Raw genomic sequence first — 18,018 nt, forward strand, 5'->3', positions numbered from 1 at the left:
TCACCCATACAGAGATGAAGGTACTTTACAGAAAGAATGGTCTCAATGTTTCATATAAATAACTTAGATCAGAAATATCTAGGCAGTTTTTCAATAGACTAGGTTACACTCTACCTTAAGTGTTTGCCTTTTAGATTTGTACCTTGACTATTTTGGCAAGGAATCCGACGGACCTTTTTAAGACAAGGGCCTAATCTGAATGGAAAATGGAGATAAACACAGGTGCTCACTCAAACTAATCTTTAATATTTTATTTAACCCAAAAGAGTAGGGAAGTAATAGTACTTAAACAAGTGAGAACACACAAGGTCACTCAACACAAAAGGAGACCCCCTCTATAATGCTCTACTCACGGGCACTTGTATATTAGACAATTCTTTAAACATCCTGAGTGAATCATAATGCTCAGACTCACCTTTCCATAAAAATCACTCATCTGTTCCAAGGGCACATGTGAACCTTCATACATGGCAACAACTTCTTTATCAGAAACAGGATGAAGCCCCCTATGAACAATAATAGGATCCTTAAAATAGTCTTAAAAACCTACTAACAATTGCAAATGGATGTTTATTTACTCTAGCGACTAAAGAAGGCAAATTCTAGATGGTTTTAGGCAAAAGTGGATTTGTGAACTCTCAGGTTGACCAACAATCAATGCCATGCCCGGCTAAAATAGTAACAGTAACACTTATATGAAATATGATTTTTTAAGAGAATGCAATATCTTTTTACAGTATAACCATACATTCTCATATAATATTGACAAAAACAACTGGATATATTAAAAATGATATTGTTTTGGTGAGTTTGTATTATTAAGAAAATACTGGTATCAGATACCCAGATATATTCCTTGTTAAAATTGCCTCAATATTTCCCTGAGTGTCCTAAATAGCATTTTAATATTTCAATTTCAATATTTCATATTTTGTGATAACACAATGAATAGAACAATTAAATGTATTTGTTGTCTAGTACACTGGCACTGTTTGTTGTTACAAAGTAAGTGTCCTTGACCTCCTTAGACCTGTTATTTAGTTAGAAATCAGTGAATCCAATGGAAGAGCTACAATGCATTAAAATTGTACTTCCTTTGATAAAATGTAGGGCTATACAGCTTCCTGCAAGATAACCATACACGGAGGAATGCAGAGTTAAGATGCACACTGACCTCCTATAATGCTCACCCCATTTGAGCAGTGCTAAATACAACAAATGGTGTGCAAAAATATTATTTCAGGAGTTAATACTTAAAAGAAAAAAATGTAAATGTATTTCTGAATAGCCAAGATAGAAATTCACCTTAAAAAGGATGTTTCTAAGTAAACTTCTACATAATTAAGCATACCTGTATACAGTTCCTAATTGAATGTAATGAAAGGCATCAATCTTCATCAGTAAAGCCTACCAAAAAATAAAAAGTCTTAAGGTGATGTCTTTAACTTCAAAATCCATAAGAAAACTTTTTAAATTGATACAGACTAAATGTAAATTATAAGAAGAGATTCTTTAAACAGTCATATATAATATGGACTTAGTTTAATATCCCACAAACAGGGTCTATCTTAGGCTGCTGAGAGCTCCAAAAAGGTGTACTATTAATATCAGGAATGTCACAGCGGATGTCTTCTATCAAAGCAGTTTGTTCATTTAAGGTTAACATTGCCTGTCAATCAAATTGGGAAATTACTTTATTGCCATTACAAGGTCATTTGCTTGTTCCGGACCGTACAAGCTGTATGTAAATATATATTTTTAAGCATGAAAATAGTTAATTATACCATAGAATGCACAGAGTAATAGTAAACTAAATGTAAAAACATTGAATAACACTGAGAAAGTCTTGAACAGAGAAAACTAACATTGCAGGAGTTCACGCTATAGCCTTGCGAACCGCTCACTGTAAACACTTTTTTTTTAATGAGTTTTAAGCACAGGGAAAAAATGAACATTTGAAAAATCCGTAATTTATTCAAAAACTAACCATAAACAACCAAGAAAAATAACCTCGCATGAGTCATGTTCTGGCATAAAGGAAGTGAGGAGGAACTGGGTGGAGAGGAGACTACAGTTTTGAGGTAAAGTACCTCTGTGCGATGCACGTCTGACTGAGAACAATGTACTGTACAGGGAGAGACTGAACACGTACGTAAATCACCGGCGCGTATAAAAGGGAAAGGTAAACGAAACAGAGCACAAAGAGTTCACAGTGAATGCACAGGGAGAGACTGAACACGTGCGTAAATCATTGGCGTGTGCGAACCGGAAGGGAAACTGGCTTGTTCGTCACCCGAGTATGTGGTCGTGAGCAGATGCAAAAGTTTGAAGAACTTTTCGGTCATAACCCGATTTGTACATGTTCCGAGACGTTCTCCCTGCTATTGTTTATAATCTATTGATATTTGTTTTAGCTCTCAACCGGACGAGTCAAGGAAAACTGTGGCAAGTTATGCAGATTTTTTTTTTTTTTCAACTTTCAGAGACTAATATTACATGCAACGTGAACTGCAACAAATTTAAAATTTATAGAGTAGAGTGTTGACAGACTGAGATATACCTAGAGCTGCATAGTAAGCAGTGGGGACTAAGCTGGCAGCTTTGGACTTTACAGTCTAACCCATTTACCACTAGGCTACACTGAGCACCAGAGATAATCTATAAAATCTAATTCAAAAGTCTAAAGTTCAAATTTTACCCTTTCAAACCGAGTGCATGGGATACCTAAATTTATTTTGGGATTAGCCTGCTGTACTCACGTTTTGCAGTCCTCTTTCAGCAGAAGGCCACAGTGACAAGAATAAACATTCCATGTTGAGTAAAAATGACTGCCCTTTAAATGATGCATTCATTTATTATTCAAACTCAGCAACATTTATATCATGCTTAAGAAATCTGTAAACTCAATCTGCAATGACAAGTGAATACTTTAGGCTGGATTAAAGGCCTTTTTTGAAAACATTAAAGACAATGTTTCAATTAAGATAATTACCAACAACTGCAAACTGAAAAAATGCCATAGTTATGTAGTGTATTTAATTAATATAAGAGAAGCATAAAAACATTGACTCCTGGCATAAGACATGACAGACTTCAACAAAACAAAGGTATTGATAACAGGAAGATTAGTTTAAAAAGGCAAACTGAGTACAGATCTTACAAAACTTTTTTTAATGGAAAATACCTACCCAGTGCTGTTTTAAACACATGACAGAAGTAATTATTTACTCTTATTTTCAACAACACATTTCACAGTGAATACAGTATAAAGCACTTTAATTGAACAAAGCACAGCAAAAAGCACAGCTTAAGCACCTGCACTTTAAAAGTCTGCTAAGCAACACTATATACCAGTGTCACACGTGACCATCTAATCTCAAATCCCGCTATTTCTACCCAACAATTTCAAATGAGTGGAGATGGGTATCAAAAACTGGTATTTAACTGGTACCAGTTCAGGACTGGTCGGTAGCAACATATCAATAAGCTCCTGGGAAAACGGTATCGCTATCAGTACTTTTGTAACATTAATTCACTTTAACATTAGCAGCATTTCTAAATTCCTGACCATTCCAAATTATGATAATACTGCAGGCATCAAGCAATCAAGTCTTAGTCATGTAGCTGCGTGTTTACATTCTGTGTTCTCCAGCCACCATGACAGATTGAGTATAGCATTCAAAAGTGTGTGCTCACTTTAGTAAATGTAATGGTAATGCAGCTAAATACAATGTATTTAAAAAGGTGGTTGCATGTACAGGAAAGGGGGTAACTCTAGCAACCTCATGAAACACTTACAAGTACATCATTATATAAATGTGAAGCAGTGCAGTGTGTATGACTACTCCAAAAAAGTGGCTGCTGAAATATACTCATTGCAGCCTCCTAGCTCTGATGCTGCTGGAATTAGCCAATCTGAAAATACGACTGTCTCGACATCGTCAAGTGAAGGTAACTTGTTATCATTATAAAAGTAAGTCTGTAGTAATTTACTCAAGACATACAAAGTGAGCGTCTTTAATTTGGGTTCAGACAGCGTCAGCGGCAGTTTGGTCAGTGGATACCAGAATTCAGACACCCAAGTCCACCTCATTCTCCATCTCTTGATGTGGAAAAATGACTACAGAAAAAAACAGCAGAATGTCATAAAGTTGTTACCTTAATTTTGAACGGAGGTATCCTAAAAACCAGGGATAAGTTAATTTACAACTATAAAAATTGTAGCCCTTTAAAACCTGACTTATGAGTTGGTAATAGCAATGCTCATGATATAATTAAAATTGGATTAAAACAAGTTTATTTTATTATGCATGTTGTTAAACTGTTACACAATTATATTTAGAATGTTTAAAACTTAAACGTAAATGCTGGCATTTATGTTAACTTATTTTATTGGTTTGAATGGTAGCCAATGAGGGTGCAGATCAGAGGCGAAAAAAAAGAAGAAAAAAGGGAAGCAGGGAGTAATGGTGTAGGTACCAGTAACGTTTGACAAGATAACTATATTTGAGTTGTTACTGTGATAAATTTGGTTATTTAAATGGTAAACTTCAACTAGAAGCTTATTTAACAAAAAATGATTCCAGCATGAAGTTAACTGTCAGAAGAAAATATGTGGATGTGCTGGTGGTTGGACAGTCATTATTGAGAACGCCAAACTGGTTAGCTCTGGGATGCCGTCTATGAAAGCCTAAACAAAGGAGACCCTGACGGGCATTGGACTTCGTCATCAATGTCAGATGTTGTTGCAGCTTACCGACTATTACAGCTGACAAGACACTTGCCACGATGGGCATGAGTGTCGGTTTCCTTCTGTAGTCAGAAGAAGCGATTTCCACATGTTCTATTAGAGTGAAGAAGACAGTTGCCAAGTAACGGCGTAATTTCAAGCAAACGCTGCCAGGTCAGCAACGTTTATTTTTCATGTCTTTTCTATTTCTTACTTTTTCTATTTCTTTTTTTTTTTTTTTTGCTGGCTTAGGCTTAATAAGGGGATTTTACTTATTTTTTTCTTAGTGCTTTCAGAGACAGAACTGTTGGACAAACACTAAAATTGTTATCCTGGACTTAAATCTACTGAATTTATGATTTTGTTTGGGATGTGGGATAGAACATTAGAACACTCTAGATGAGAACAGGGCATTCACCCCAACAAAGCTCGCCAGTCCTATCCACTTATTTCTTCCAAGAAAACGTCAAGTCAAGTTTTGAAAGTCCCTAACGTCTTACTGTCTACCACACTACTTGGTAGCTTATTCCAAGTGTCTATCATTCATTGTGTAAAGAAAAACTTCCTAATGTTTGTGCGAAATTTACCTTTAATAAGTTTCGATCTGTGTCCCCATGTTCTTGATGAACTCATTTTAAAATAACAGTCTCAATCCACTGTAATAATTCCCTTAATAATTTTAAACACTTCAATCATGTCACCTCTTAATCTTCTTTTGCTTAAACTGTAAAGGCTCAGCTCTTTTAATCTTTCCTCATAATTCAACCCCTGTAACCCTGGAATCAGCCTAGTCGCTCTTCTCTGGACCTTTTCTAGCACTGCTATGTCCTTTTTGTCAGTTGGAGACCAAAACTGTACACCAGTGCATTATAAAAGTTGAGCATAACCTCCTTGGACTTGTACTCCACACATCGTGCTATATATCCTAACATTCTGTTAACCTTCTTAATGGCTTCTGAACATTGTATGGAAGTCGATAGCTTAGAGTCTACTATGACTCCTAAATCCTTCTCATAAGGTGTACTCTCGATTTTCCGACAGCCCATTGTGTATTCAAACCTAACATTTTTATTTCCTATGTGTAATACTTTACATTTACTGACATTAAATTTCATCTGCCACAAATCTGCCCAAGCCTGTATGCTATCCAAGTCCTTCTGTAATGATATAACGGATTCCAAATTATCTGCTAATCCACCGATCTTGGTATCATCTGCAAACTTAACCAGCTTATTACTTATATTCCTATCTAAATCATTTATATATATATTAAAAATAGCAGCAGCCCTAGCACTGACCCCATTGGAACACCTCCCTGTGTCTGAGCCAATTCTGCACCCATCTAAAAACATCACCCTGAACTCCCACTTCTTTTAACTTGATGCCCAACCTCTCATGTGGCACCTTATCAAATGCTTTCTGAAAGTCCAGATAAATAATATCATAAGCTCCACTTTGATCATATCCTTTTGTTGCCTCCTCATAGAATTCCAGCATGTTAGTAAAACACGACCTCCCTATTCTAAACCCATGCTGACTGTTCAGAATAACTCCTGTCCTTGCCATGTGTTGCTCAATCTTATCCTTAATAATTCCTTCCATTAATTTTCCTGTGATACATGTTAAGCTTACTGGCCTATAGTTGCTTGGATCTGCCCAGTCACCCTTTTTATATAATGGGATGATATTTGCCATTTTCCAGTCCTTCGGAATCTCTCCAGTGCGCAGTGACTTTCTAAAAATTTGTGTCAAGGGTTTATATATGTACTCACTACACTCCTTAAGAACACGAAGATAAATATTATCTGGTCCTGGTGATTTGTTTGATTTCATCTGAGCAGAACTTCTCCCTCTACAATTTCCAAATCCCTCAGTACCTCCTTAGTAGTCATGTTTACCTCTGGGAGGTTATCCACTTGCTCACTTGTAAACATCTCAGAAAAATGGTTTAGGGCATCCACTATTTCACTGTCTGTATCTTTTAATTCCCCTTTACTATTCCTGATGCACTTGACCTCATCCTTGACTGTTCTTTTACTACTAAAATACTGAAAGAATCTCTTAGGGTCTTCTTTCGCTTTATGTGCTATATTCCTCTCCAACTGTCTTTTAGCCTCCCTGATATCCTTCTTAATGGTTGCCCTCATGTTCTCATACGCTCTACGATTCACTTTGCAGTCATTAGTCTTATATCCCTTATAAAACAGTTTTTTCCTTTGCAACTTCTTTTTTAAATCTTTATTAATCCACCTATGAATTACAATTTTAGGTATGTATCTGCCCTGCATTACATTTACAACATTTTTAAACCTGTTCCACTGCTCCTCGACTGTCTCCACACTTAAATGCTTATCCCCAGTGTATTCTACTTAGACATTGTCGCATCTGCTCAAAATTAGCCCTACCAAAGTTCAACTTAACAATTTTAGTATTTGCATCTGCACTCTTACAAAATACTGAGAGCTGTATTACATTATGGTCACTTGACCCTAGTGGTTCAATCACCTCTACCCCCTCAATTCTATCCTGATTATTACAGTATACTAAATCCAGACAGGCTTCACCCCGTGTTGGTGCTTTAACATGCTGTGTTAAAAAACAGTCACTGATTACTTCTAAAAACTCCTGCTCTTGTACTCCTCCAACTGCAAGGTTATCCCAGTTCATATTTGGATAATTAAAGTCCCCCATATATGTAAATAACAGTTCATGCAGGTAAACAAAAATATTGAGTTTTTGTGTGTTTTTGATAATATCTAGTTTAGTCATAAAAGGAAAAACAGGACAGAGATGTAGCATGTGGCTAAAGTTTTATTAAATGTGGTTTAGTAATGAGGGGTGCAATTCAAGGTAAAGTTATGTAAATTATTGAGTTAATTTGTTAAAATATTACTTTATCTTTTTTGTCATAGGGTATGAGTTTGATAAATTATTAAGCTTCAGATTATTAAGTTTATTTGATATTAACACAGGTTTGTTAATTAAAAGATAGTGTTGAGAATGATAGTATAACAAGAAGGTCATATTTAGATTATATTTTAAAAAAAAAAAGTAAAATCTGAGGGGTGCTACAGAAGCAATATAAAAACGAATAAAATGAGTTATCTCAGTTGTACAACAGTTTTAATTTTTTTCATCTGTAGAGAGATGATGACAGTCCTTGACCTCAGTTACCACCCCCCCTTCAACAGACACATTATTGCGCCACATAATGGACAGTAGTATTGACAAGAGTATCAATAAGCACCTGTATAGATATCAGTATCAAAAAAATTCCACCGATACACATCCCTACAAATGAGTACTCCTTTCTACATTGTATAGTCAAGCAAATTAACTAATAACAATCCTCCTTAATTAATGGAAAATAAGGGGGAATAATGGAACTCACCTTTTGGACATCATAATGCAGTCCTCTAATCACAAAGTCAGGTATATAATCATAAGCCCGAAGTCCTTCAGGATACTGAAATAACAAAATAATAATTAAATATTTGAACTTAATTCACTTACAAGAGGTTAATGAAAATGTAATTTACAAACAATGACTCCAAAATCTTAATTATCCAAACTTTAATAATCAAACCCTCACAGCTATTTTTATTGAATACAATACTTAAGACATTTATGCAGTCTTAACTGTGAGTCTCCCTTAAAATAGTGCTGTGCTAACGTAATGAGTACAGACTAGTAACAGAAGAGTAAAAGTAAGAGACTAGTATGAGAAGAGAAGTTAACAGTACTGAATCTGGAGATTCAAAACTATGCATATTTTAACTTTGGTACTCAGGTATGTTTGATTTCAAGTCTGGGGTGAGGAACACATTCAGCATAGTCAAGATGGAAAACCCATAGTGTTTAGATAAGGGATGAAAAAAAACAGAGAAAGTATTTGAGTAAAGAATGTTACATAAGAGTAGCCTCACCGTGCACATTCACTGTTTCTCTAACCATCAAAGGGCTTACAAGGAAGTATTAACTGCAGCCAAGAACACACATTATAGCAGAAAAATAGAAAGTGGCCATGATAACCCAAGGGTTTTGTTCTCTGCAGTTAATAAACTATTTAATCTGCATCTGGCTCAATTACCTCCTCTACTGAATTCTTTGTAAAATTCCTCCACGTTTTCTGCAATAAAATTAAAGATCTAAATAATTCAACTAACATTAATCATTCATCCATTTATATCTTTCGCTGTCTTCCCACTCCATCCAATTCTTCTTCTAAATTTTCACCTGTTACTTCTATACCTGTTAATGACCTGTTTTGTAAGCTGTGGCCCACTACCTGTGTCCTGGACTCCATCCCCACCACACTTCTAAATTCCTGCCATGATCCCAACTGTTACGACAATAATAAATACATTCCTTGACACTTACTTTCTGCCATCCACTGTTAAAAATGTCTGGCCTTTATACTGACAATCTTAACAATTTTCATCTTATTTCACACCTCCCTTTTCTGTCAAAAGTTCTTGAGCATGTTGTAGCCTCCTAACTCGCCAATTACTTGACTCTAATAAACTTATGGAACCCTTTCAGTCTGGTTTCTGGGCACAGCACAGCTGTGAAACTGCTCTGCTTCAGGTAACTAATGATTTGCTTATTGCAGCAGACTCTGGACAAACCAGCATATTAATTTTGCTAAATCTTAATGTAGCATTTGACACTGTCAGACATTACATTCTACTGTCCAGAATGGAGAACATGCTGGGCAACTCTGGCACTGCCCTCCAGTTGTTTATGACAATCTGACTGATAGGCAAGAGTTAGTTGGCCTTGGCAACAGCATATTCAGCTCAGTACCAGTCAAACAAGGGGTTCCTCAGGGCTGTCCTCGGCCCTCTATATGCTTCCCCTTGGAGATATCATTCGTAGCTATTGACAGGGTTATCATTTTTATGCTGATGATACTCAACTCAATTTCAGTGTTAAAAGTGAAACTTCATCAGAGTTTTCTCAACTTGTAACTTGCCTCAATGAAATTAAAAAATGGATGGAGCAGAACTCTTTAAAATTAAGTTGCAACAAACCTGAACTCCTGCAAATTCGCACTAAAGCACAACTTAAGAAAATGAACTCCTTCTTAACCACTCTTGACAGTGATCTCATCAGACCTTCTTATAATGCAAGGAAACTTGGTGCCATTTTTGATTCCTCCCTTTCTTATTCTGCCCACATAAACCATATTAAAAAAATTTCTACTTTCACCTCCGTAACATATCCTGTTCGCTCACTCCTCTCCTTTTCTAATGTTGAGAAACTTGTTCATGCTTTTATCACATCCCACATCAATTACTGCGAGTAACTCTCTACTGCTGCGGTGGGCTGCCCGGGGTTTGTTTCCTGCCTTGAGCCCTGTGTTGGCTGGGATTGGCTCCAACAGACCCCCGTGACCCTGTAGTTAGGATATAGCGGGTTGGGTAATGGATGGATGGAACTCTCTACTGGCAGGTGCCACTTCCAATCTTATATCACAGCTCCAGCTGATTCAAAATTCCGCTGCAAGAGTCCTTACACAAACCAGCAAAAGCAAGCACATAACACCCATCTTGCTTCGCCTACTCTGGCTCCTTGTGTCTTACAGAATTGGATATAAAATTCTATTAATAACCTACAAAGCTTTAAATGTCCTCAAATCGGCCTACATCAGTGACTTTCTCCATCGCTATGCTCCTGTTTGCCCATTAAGGTCTCTGGTTGTGCTTCTTCAGCATCTTTTCACACTGTAAATTTAATTCTTTAAGTGAAACAGATGGCAGCTGAAGTATGCAGTTTAGCAAAACCTTTCCCTCATTAAATATGAAATTTTTAAAACAGCAATGATATATTTTTAAAAGTTGTGGGGACTACACTACATCTATTACTTTTGTTGTAATTTGCCAACATATTAAATCAAATTAACTTAACATTCACAAGTGTATTATGCAACAGGGATAATTTAGGATTACACATTGAGTAAGGAACTGGAGTAGGGACTTGCAAGAGGCTTACAGACCAACATCTTAGCCATTAAATGGCAAACACTGTCAAACTACCGGGGGAATTTAAAACTATTTATCCAAAACCCAGTACTTTACAATTATTTCAAATGGCATCTTAATTCCAAGTAATTTACATACGATAATCCGACACAATGCTTTAGCTGCTAGAACACAATACCATGTGAAACAACATAATTTACTGTTATTAATGAGAGATGGAAAAGTTAAGCATACGCATACTTCTGCACACGTCTGCAAAAAGGATAAATGAAATGTTTGATATAACACTGACTGGATTATGGAAATACTCTTAAAGGTTTTCCTACTCAAAGTATCAACTGACAGCAACAAATTGAAAATGCATCTGACACGGATCTAATGCAATGAGTCTGGGTCAACCAGACTGGATGCAGGAACGGTACTGGATTATTTTCAGATTTCCCTTTCTGACCTATAAATTTTTTAAATTCAACACACCAAATTACTTGTCATTACTACATGATTCTTACACAACTATCAGACAATTAGGACCCAATGATACAGAGTTTCTCATAATTTCTGCAGCTCGATACTGTGGCCCTGACTTGCTGGTATTCTATGCCTAAGTCTGTTTGTGAAGCTCAGAGGACTTATTCATATCTTATTTAAAGACTGGCTTCTTCTTTCTTGTATTTAAATAAACTTAACTGTATCTGTATTCTTACTCTGTTCTTCTGTAGCCATTACATTGTAACTAATTTCATATACCATAATGTCATCTCAGTGTCTTTGTCTACTCCATTGTACTGTTCTGTTGTTCTTTACTCATGTACACTTTAAAATTTAATTTTAACATGCAGTACATTTCAAACATTTGAGAAGATGTATTCTCTGCAAGGTGTTAGATAAAATAAACATTGAGATAGTGAAAATAAAAAGTTCTGAAACCTAACATTTTGTATGAAGTTTCAACAAGTAAAATTGTACACTACTAACCATCTTTTAAATTTTTAACATTTTAAATTAATTAATCTTCCTTTAACAATGGTTATGATCTAAAGCCACAGACAACCACAAGGATTTACCTAATTCAGAGTGAGTAGGTGGTAATAAGACTCCTCAAACGAAACGCAGTAGGCCAAAAAGATTACCAGGCATTTATTGGAAGCACTCAGCCATACTGTATAGTAAAAGTTACAGTACACTTATCTGGCCTAAATATTTGACCTTCATTCAAAACCTTAGGGAAATTGGAATACATCGGTGAAACTTTCTAAATATGCAAAATAAATAAATCATTGATCATAACATAACGACACACTCAAGACATATTTGCTAAACAGGCCTGTGAAGCTAATAATGGACTATAAAAACATATCACAATTAAATTTTTAATACACTTGGTAGGAATTTTAAAGTAATAGATTATAACTGCCAATCCTTTAGTCAATTAGAATTAACATAGTGATATGGAAGACCAAGAATACTCAAATTTGTTTTGGTCCAAGGACCATTCTGCTAAAATCAAACATACAGCAGATCATTTAAGGTCAAATGTCATTTATTAGTGTAAATTCCATGTGACAAACACTGTTCACTCTAAACTGAATATGTGAGCGATCACTTGTACATTTTTGGAGCATCACTCACAGATTTTACAAGGTACTTCAAAAAACAATCTTCACTTTTAAACAAAATTAAGCTAAAAAAATTGTATAAAAATTAAACAAAATCAATTACCATCATGATTTAAATACGTTAAAAAAATAATACTGCAGCAATTAAATATACACAAAAATTATATGAAAGTATGTTATATGAAATGGTCTGTGTGGTTGTTTCTTCTAAGCTAAGATGAAATGGTTGATCAAAATGTTTTGTTAAAATGGAATAATCACAGAGTACCAGGTAGCATGTGTTTCTGAGAGAAATTTTTAACTACTCAGAGATGGATGGTGCAATTTGGAAAATGTTTGAAAGCAAGATCTTTTAATGAATTGATCTCAAATAAAGCCCGGAGCAACAGGAAAGTGGACCATCTCAAATGATATTTGAACCAGAAATCTCACATTGATTCAGTTACAAAACTTAAAAATCAATTAAAAGGTTTATTGAAGAAGATATTAACAGAATCTAAACAAGAACATGATTACAGAAAAGAACATCTGACGAGTTAAAAGTTTAAATACATAACATTGTGCTGGCTGTGAAAATAAATTCTCCTATGTTGGCAGTTCAGAACATTCATGATCATGTTGTCAAAAACGTGAAAATACTGGATAGTTGGCAAAGTAAATATTACATCTTTCAGTCCACTGAGTGTATAAATTCAACAATCAAAACCAACTTGTTTACAGAATTAGCCTACCACACTTTGTTAAGTGAATCAACTGATATAACAGTTACTTTTATTTATTCAATGTATGTGTAAAAGTTAAATCATCATGTAACTGTGTTTTTGCTGGCATAATAAAATTAACATCATGTAACAACTTATCTAATCTTAGGGCTATTCAGTTGTATACAGTATGGAAAACAAGTTAAATTTAAATCAAAAGGTAATGTTTACCTTAGATGGCGAATTAATCATGCAGGGAAAATGAAAAGGTGTCGCTGCTCTTTTGCAGCAGTTCATTCCATAGGTATGAGAACAACATTGTGTGGCATATCTCGAGACCAGGGTATAGAGGATGTGACTGCATTTAAGCCACTAAACGAGATCAAGTGGCTGTCCAGATTATTTTACAGTAAATACTATAATTAGAAACTATGATGTATCAGTGGAATACTGCTGAAAAACTGTTTGAACAAGGCAATGATCCTATTCATAAATACTGCTTGGATAAATTAAAAATGTACATCACCATGTTGCTATTTAAGTACTTAATGATGTTCTAGCTGAACTGGTAGACTTACGTATAATTCAACAAAGAGAAGGACTTTCAATTGCTTGAAGCTTTTTGGTTTGCCAAAGCAAAAATCAAGAAACCTAGGTTACAGCACAAGTCACATTTCCTGGAAGAAACATGTAATTTGCTCTCTTCATTTAGTTTCCAGTTACAACAAAGTCAGTTATCACTTTTATTGAGAGGACATGTGCCCATATGAAAAAATAGATTGGTGAGTCTTTGATAAGGAAATGTTTCTCTGTAACTATAAATCTGGAAAATTTAGATAAATAGGCTTGCCATCAAATACTGTGCTCTGTCAACGAAAGACTAAATAATTCCTTTCAATTGGATTTTTGCAGCAATTGTCCAGAGTTCAAAATACTAATTAAGGAAAATTAGAAATTGGAACTGTAAAAACATTTTCAGAAATGGATACATTTACTAAATTCAGGATCACTTCAGAGTTATTTTCACTTTTAGACATTTGTAGCATATTCCAAGTCTCAAGTGCTGGGGAAAGAGAATTTAGTTTTATGAACAATATAAAAACAAAATCTAGAAATTGTTTGGATGCCGATTATTTGGAAAACTTTATGAGAATGTACTTCTTTTTAAAATTCTGGACAGATTGTTAATGTTGATAGAGTTTACAACTTATGGAAAACAGAAAAGGTTAAAAGTAAAACTGCTTGAATATTCAGTGAATTTTTCTGCTATATAAGAAATGCATTGCTAATACTGGCACTCAACAATTGTTAGTTTTTAGAACTTGTTGCTCACACAAAAACAAATTTGCAGGCACCAGGCCACTCCTTAAGAGAGAATATTAGTTACAACTACCACAATTATTTTACTATTTGTTTTTATGTGAAAAACACACAAATTCAAACACCACTGGATATTCAATTTAAAGTCCCACATTTCAGCCTGTGACCCATAAAATAATCCATTGGTCCATAAGATAGTGTAACAACGTGACAGCACTGAAGGAGAAGAAGTGGTATGAACTGGTTTTGAGAATTATGGGACTGCGTTTGTCAGAGATGTTCTCTCTAGAATGATGTAAAGGTTTAAGACCGTCCTGAACAGCGACTGAGCTCTCATTGGACGGAAAAGAGATTATGAGTTTGAAAAACAGTCAAGAACAATGGAAGAAAGAGATTGAGACATTAGAAATGGCCCCTATTTCTCATCTTAGTACTTGCTTTAGTTAAATTAGGTTAAATGAAATTTTGAAGTTGGATGTTACAGTAGCATTAATCAAAACTGTAGACAAGTAATATACAACTGTTAAAGTGGCATAAATAAATAAAAAAAAAAACAGACCACAGCAGCAAAGTGGACTAAAAGACTGAATGTGAGGAAACTGGCATAAAATAATAAAGACAGTAAATGATGCAAATTGATTAACTTTTACCATGAGAAGCCTACAGCAGATTAATAGAAAAAAAAAGAAAAATGCAATGTGATTTATTCCAGGGGTTGGCTACCCTATAATGATTTCTGAAAGATTTAAAAGCAGATACCATGAACAGAACAGGGGAGTTCTGCTGATCCTGGTGAGAGTAGTGATTAACACACCAATGTGTTGGCAGAAGCTAGAGAAATAACTTCAGCAACAAAGTCAGACTCATATTGCCAAAGTTCTGAAGGTGGGAGTGTCCTGAATAAAAACATTAGGCAAAAAATGAATAGGCAAGGGATGAAATGTTGGTTAATGGTCTCTTTTTATTTTGATTTGTACAGTTGTTTGTGCAATTGTCGGGAACAGTGAGGACAATTAAAAAGCCTTAAGGGTTGTTCAATGCAAAAATCAGTACTGTGCCCACTTTTTATGTATTATGCCCAAATAAAACAAAGATACATTTTCAACCTAGGTTGTGCCATGTTTGTTCTGCCATGTATCTGTATTCAGTAAGAAATTATGCAGCAGTGCTAATGTTTATGTTATGTCATCTGTTGGATGTCAAATAAATTCAGTTTGTTATCCAAGACCCAATACAATTCTTTGCTCCTATGCTCAAACACATGGCATACTACAAATGTTAGCTCTACTACTGATTCCCACAACTATACACAACACAAAAAATATAAAAACATTCTATTACTAGTATTGTGTATAATTCATTTAATTTTCATTAATTTTCCAGAATTCAGAGCCAACGATACAACTAGTAATGGTACTTTGTATTGAAAAATAAATGTTTATTCATGGGAAAAAAGAAGCAAATAAACTGTAAAGCAGTATGAAAGCAGAGAGGGTGAACGAAAGAACAATTAAGAGTAATAAGGAAAAAACAATGTTTTGTAAAAGGTCGAGCTCTTAATGGAGCATGGAGGCCAGAAAGCAAGAAAAATAAATCATTACCCGATGCTCTCCAACCAGTATATCTCGGGCAATATTGAATATGAGTGTGTGAAGGTCTTTTGAATAGAAAGCCAGAGTGTAGTCATAATCAAAACCATAAATCTCTATGTCTTCCAAACTCATTTCATTATTGGCAAAGATGGCATCTGGGTCCAGCAAGTTGCATGCAACCAGGGGAATCAAATCTGCAGGCAAAAAAAAAAAGTATTATTGGCTAAAAAGCATGCTATCATTTTATAAATAAGCATATTTTATACAAGATTAATAATATAAAACACTAATTATAAAGTGTTCTATAACAGGTACACCCATCCATTTTCCAGTTTACACATGCCAGGAGTCAATACTGGCAGTGATAGGTAAAGATCCAGTACCAATTATAAGCCAAATTAACAGTTTACTACAGACCCACACATATCTCGCCAACTGATCAATCAAGTATGTCTTTGAATGTCTATAGAAAACTTAAACAAAAAGAAGCAAAATATATTAAAAATTCACAGAGAAAGTATCCTAATATCCTAAATGGCAGTCAAACTGGGCTACATATTTTGTCAGGAGGCAATGTGCTTAAATATATAGTTTATGAAACAGAAATATATATAGTCAGCCCTCCAGCAACCATACTCCTGCAGATAACAGAATCCATGAATGGTGAAGTCCTATAAATAAAATAAAACAATATATATAATAAAAAAATATATAAAATATACAATCTATGCACATCCTTATATATAATCTCTAGACTATGTACAATACTTGATACATTGTGAAAGCTATGTAAATATTAGTTATACAGTACTGTATTGTTTAGAGAATAATGACAAAAGAAAATTTCTGTACATTTTTAGTACAGATGCAACCATGGGTATATCTAATTACATAGTACACACTAGCAGCAACATAGCATTTTCTTTCTTTCAACACTTAGAGATTTCTGTCTTTTAATGATTTGCCAGAGAAACACATACAATAAAACAAACAAAATTTAAAAGACAAGTACATATAGAAAATATAATTATGACTAGAGAAAACACAAATTTACCCCCTCTCTCTCTCTCTCACACATACACTGTGTTGACACGTTGGCGCTTAAAATGTTTTTCTCCTATTTTTTATTTTGAGGTCTGTATTTCTAAAATTCTACTCTGTACGAAAGATTATAACAAGAAACTGAAATGAAGTAAGTTTTTAAAGAATGTCTGATTGTTTTTCTGGCCCTAAAGGAAGTGAATAGAAAAGGGCCTTCCCCAAACTGTTTCCACAAAGTTGGAAGCATAGTGTTGTCCAAAATGTCTTGGTATGCTGAAGCATTAAGATTACCCTTCACAAACCCTGAAAAACAGCACCACGCCATTATCCCTCCACCACCAAACTTCACAGTTCGCACAACGCAGTCAGGCAGGTCATACACTCCCGGCATCCATCAAACCCATACTCACCCATCTGACTACCAAACAGAGAAGCATGATACATCGCTCCATGTAAACACTTTTTTTTCCACTGTTCAATAGTCCAGTAGCGGTGTGCTTTACACCACTCCAACCAGTTTATGTGCTTATTACATTAATGGCAGTGTAATTTTGGAACTCTTTAGCTAAGGAATCACATTAGCAGTCATTCACCCACTTTGTGACTTTATGTGGTCTTCCACTTCGTGGCCAAGTAGCTGCTGTTCCTAAACGCTTTCTCTTTCCAAAAATACTAATTACAGATGACCATAAAATATCCAGCAGGGATAAAATTTCACAATTGTCTTATTGAAAAGGTGCCATCCTATCACAGTACCACAGTTTAATTCGCTGAGCACTTCAGAATGATCCATTTTGTTTCACAAATGTTTGTAAATGGAGTCTCAAAGGTTAAGTGCTTGATTCTCTATACAACTGTGGAAATGGGTCCGATTGAAACACCCAAATTCAATAATGAAGAGGTGTGTCCCAATACTTTTGTCCACAGTATATTTTGGCTATTTAAACTCCAACAAGAAGCAAAATAGCATGCACTACAAACTGTCTCAAAAGCATGTTCTCATAAAGACAGGTAATACCACTAATCTCTTGTACC

At 35.0% G+C, this 18,018-nt stretch overlaps 1 protein-coding gene across 1 annotated transcript in view; it reads right to left on the bottom strand.

The window, feature by feature from the left end:
- The window catches only part of nt5dc3 (5'-nucleotidase domain containing 3), a 58,047-nt gene that overhangs the window by 21,387 nt on the left and 18,642 nt on the right, over positions 1–18,018 (bottom strand). The window contains exons 2-5 of the mRNA XM_039761806.1: positions 15,952–16,136; positions 8,121–8,195; positions 1,352–1,407; positions 416–506 (exon numbers count right to left, since the gene is read on the bottom strand). Of these exons, the coding sequence (XP_039617740.1) occupies positions 416–506; positions 1,352–1,407; positions 8,121–8,195; positions 15,952–16,136 (407 nt within the window). The remainder of the gene's footprint in view (positions 1–415; positions 507–1,351; positions 1,408–8,120; positions 8,196–15,951; positions 16,137–18,018) is intronic.

This window comes from Polypterus senegalus, chromosome 8 (assembly GCF_016835505.1).
Source record: "Polypterus senegalus isolate Bchr_013 chromosome 8, ASM1683550v1, whole genome shotgun sequence".
Classification (NCBI taxonomy): Eukaryota; Metazoa; Chordata; class Cladistia; order Polypteriformes; family Polypteridae; genus Polypterus; species Polypterus senegalus.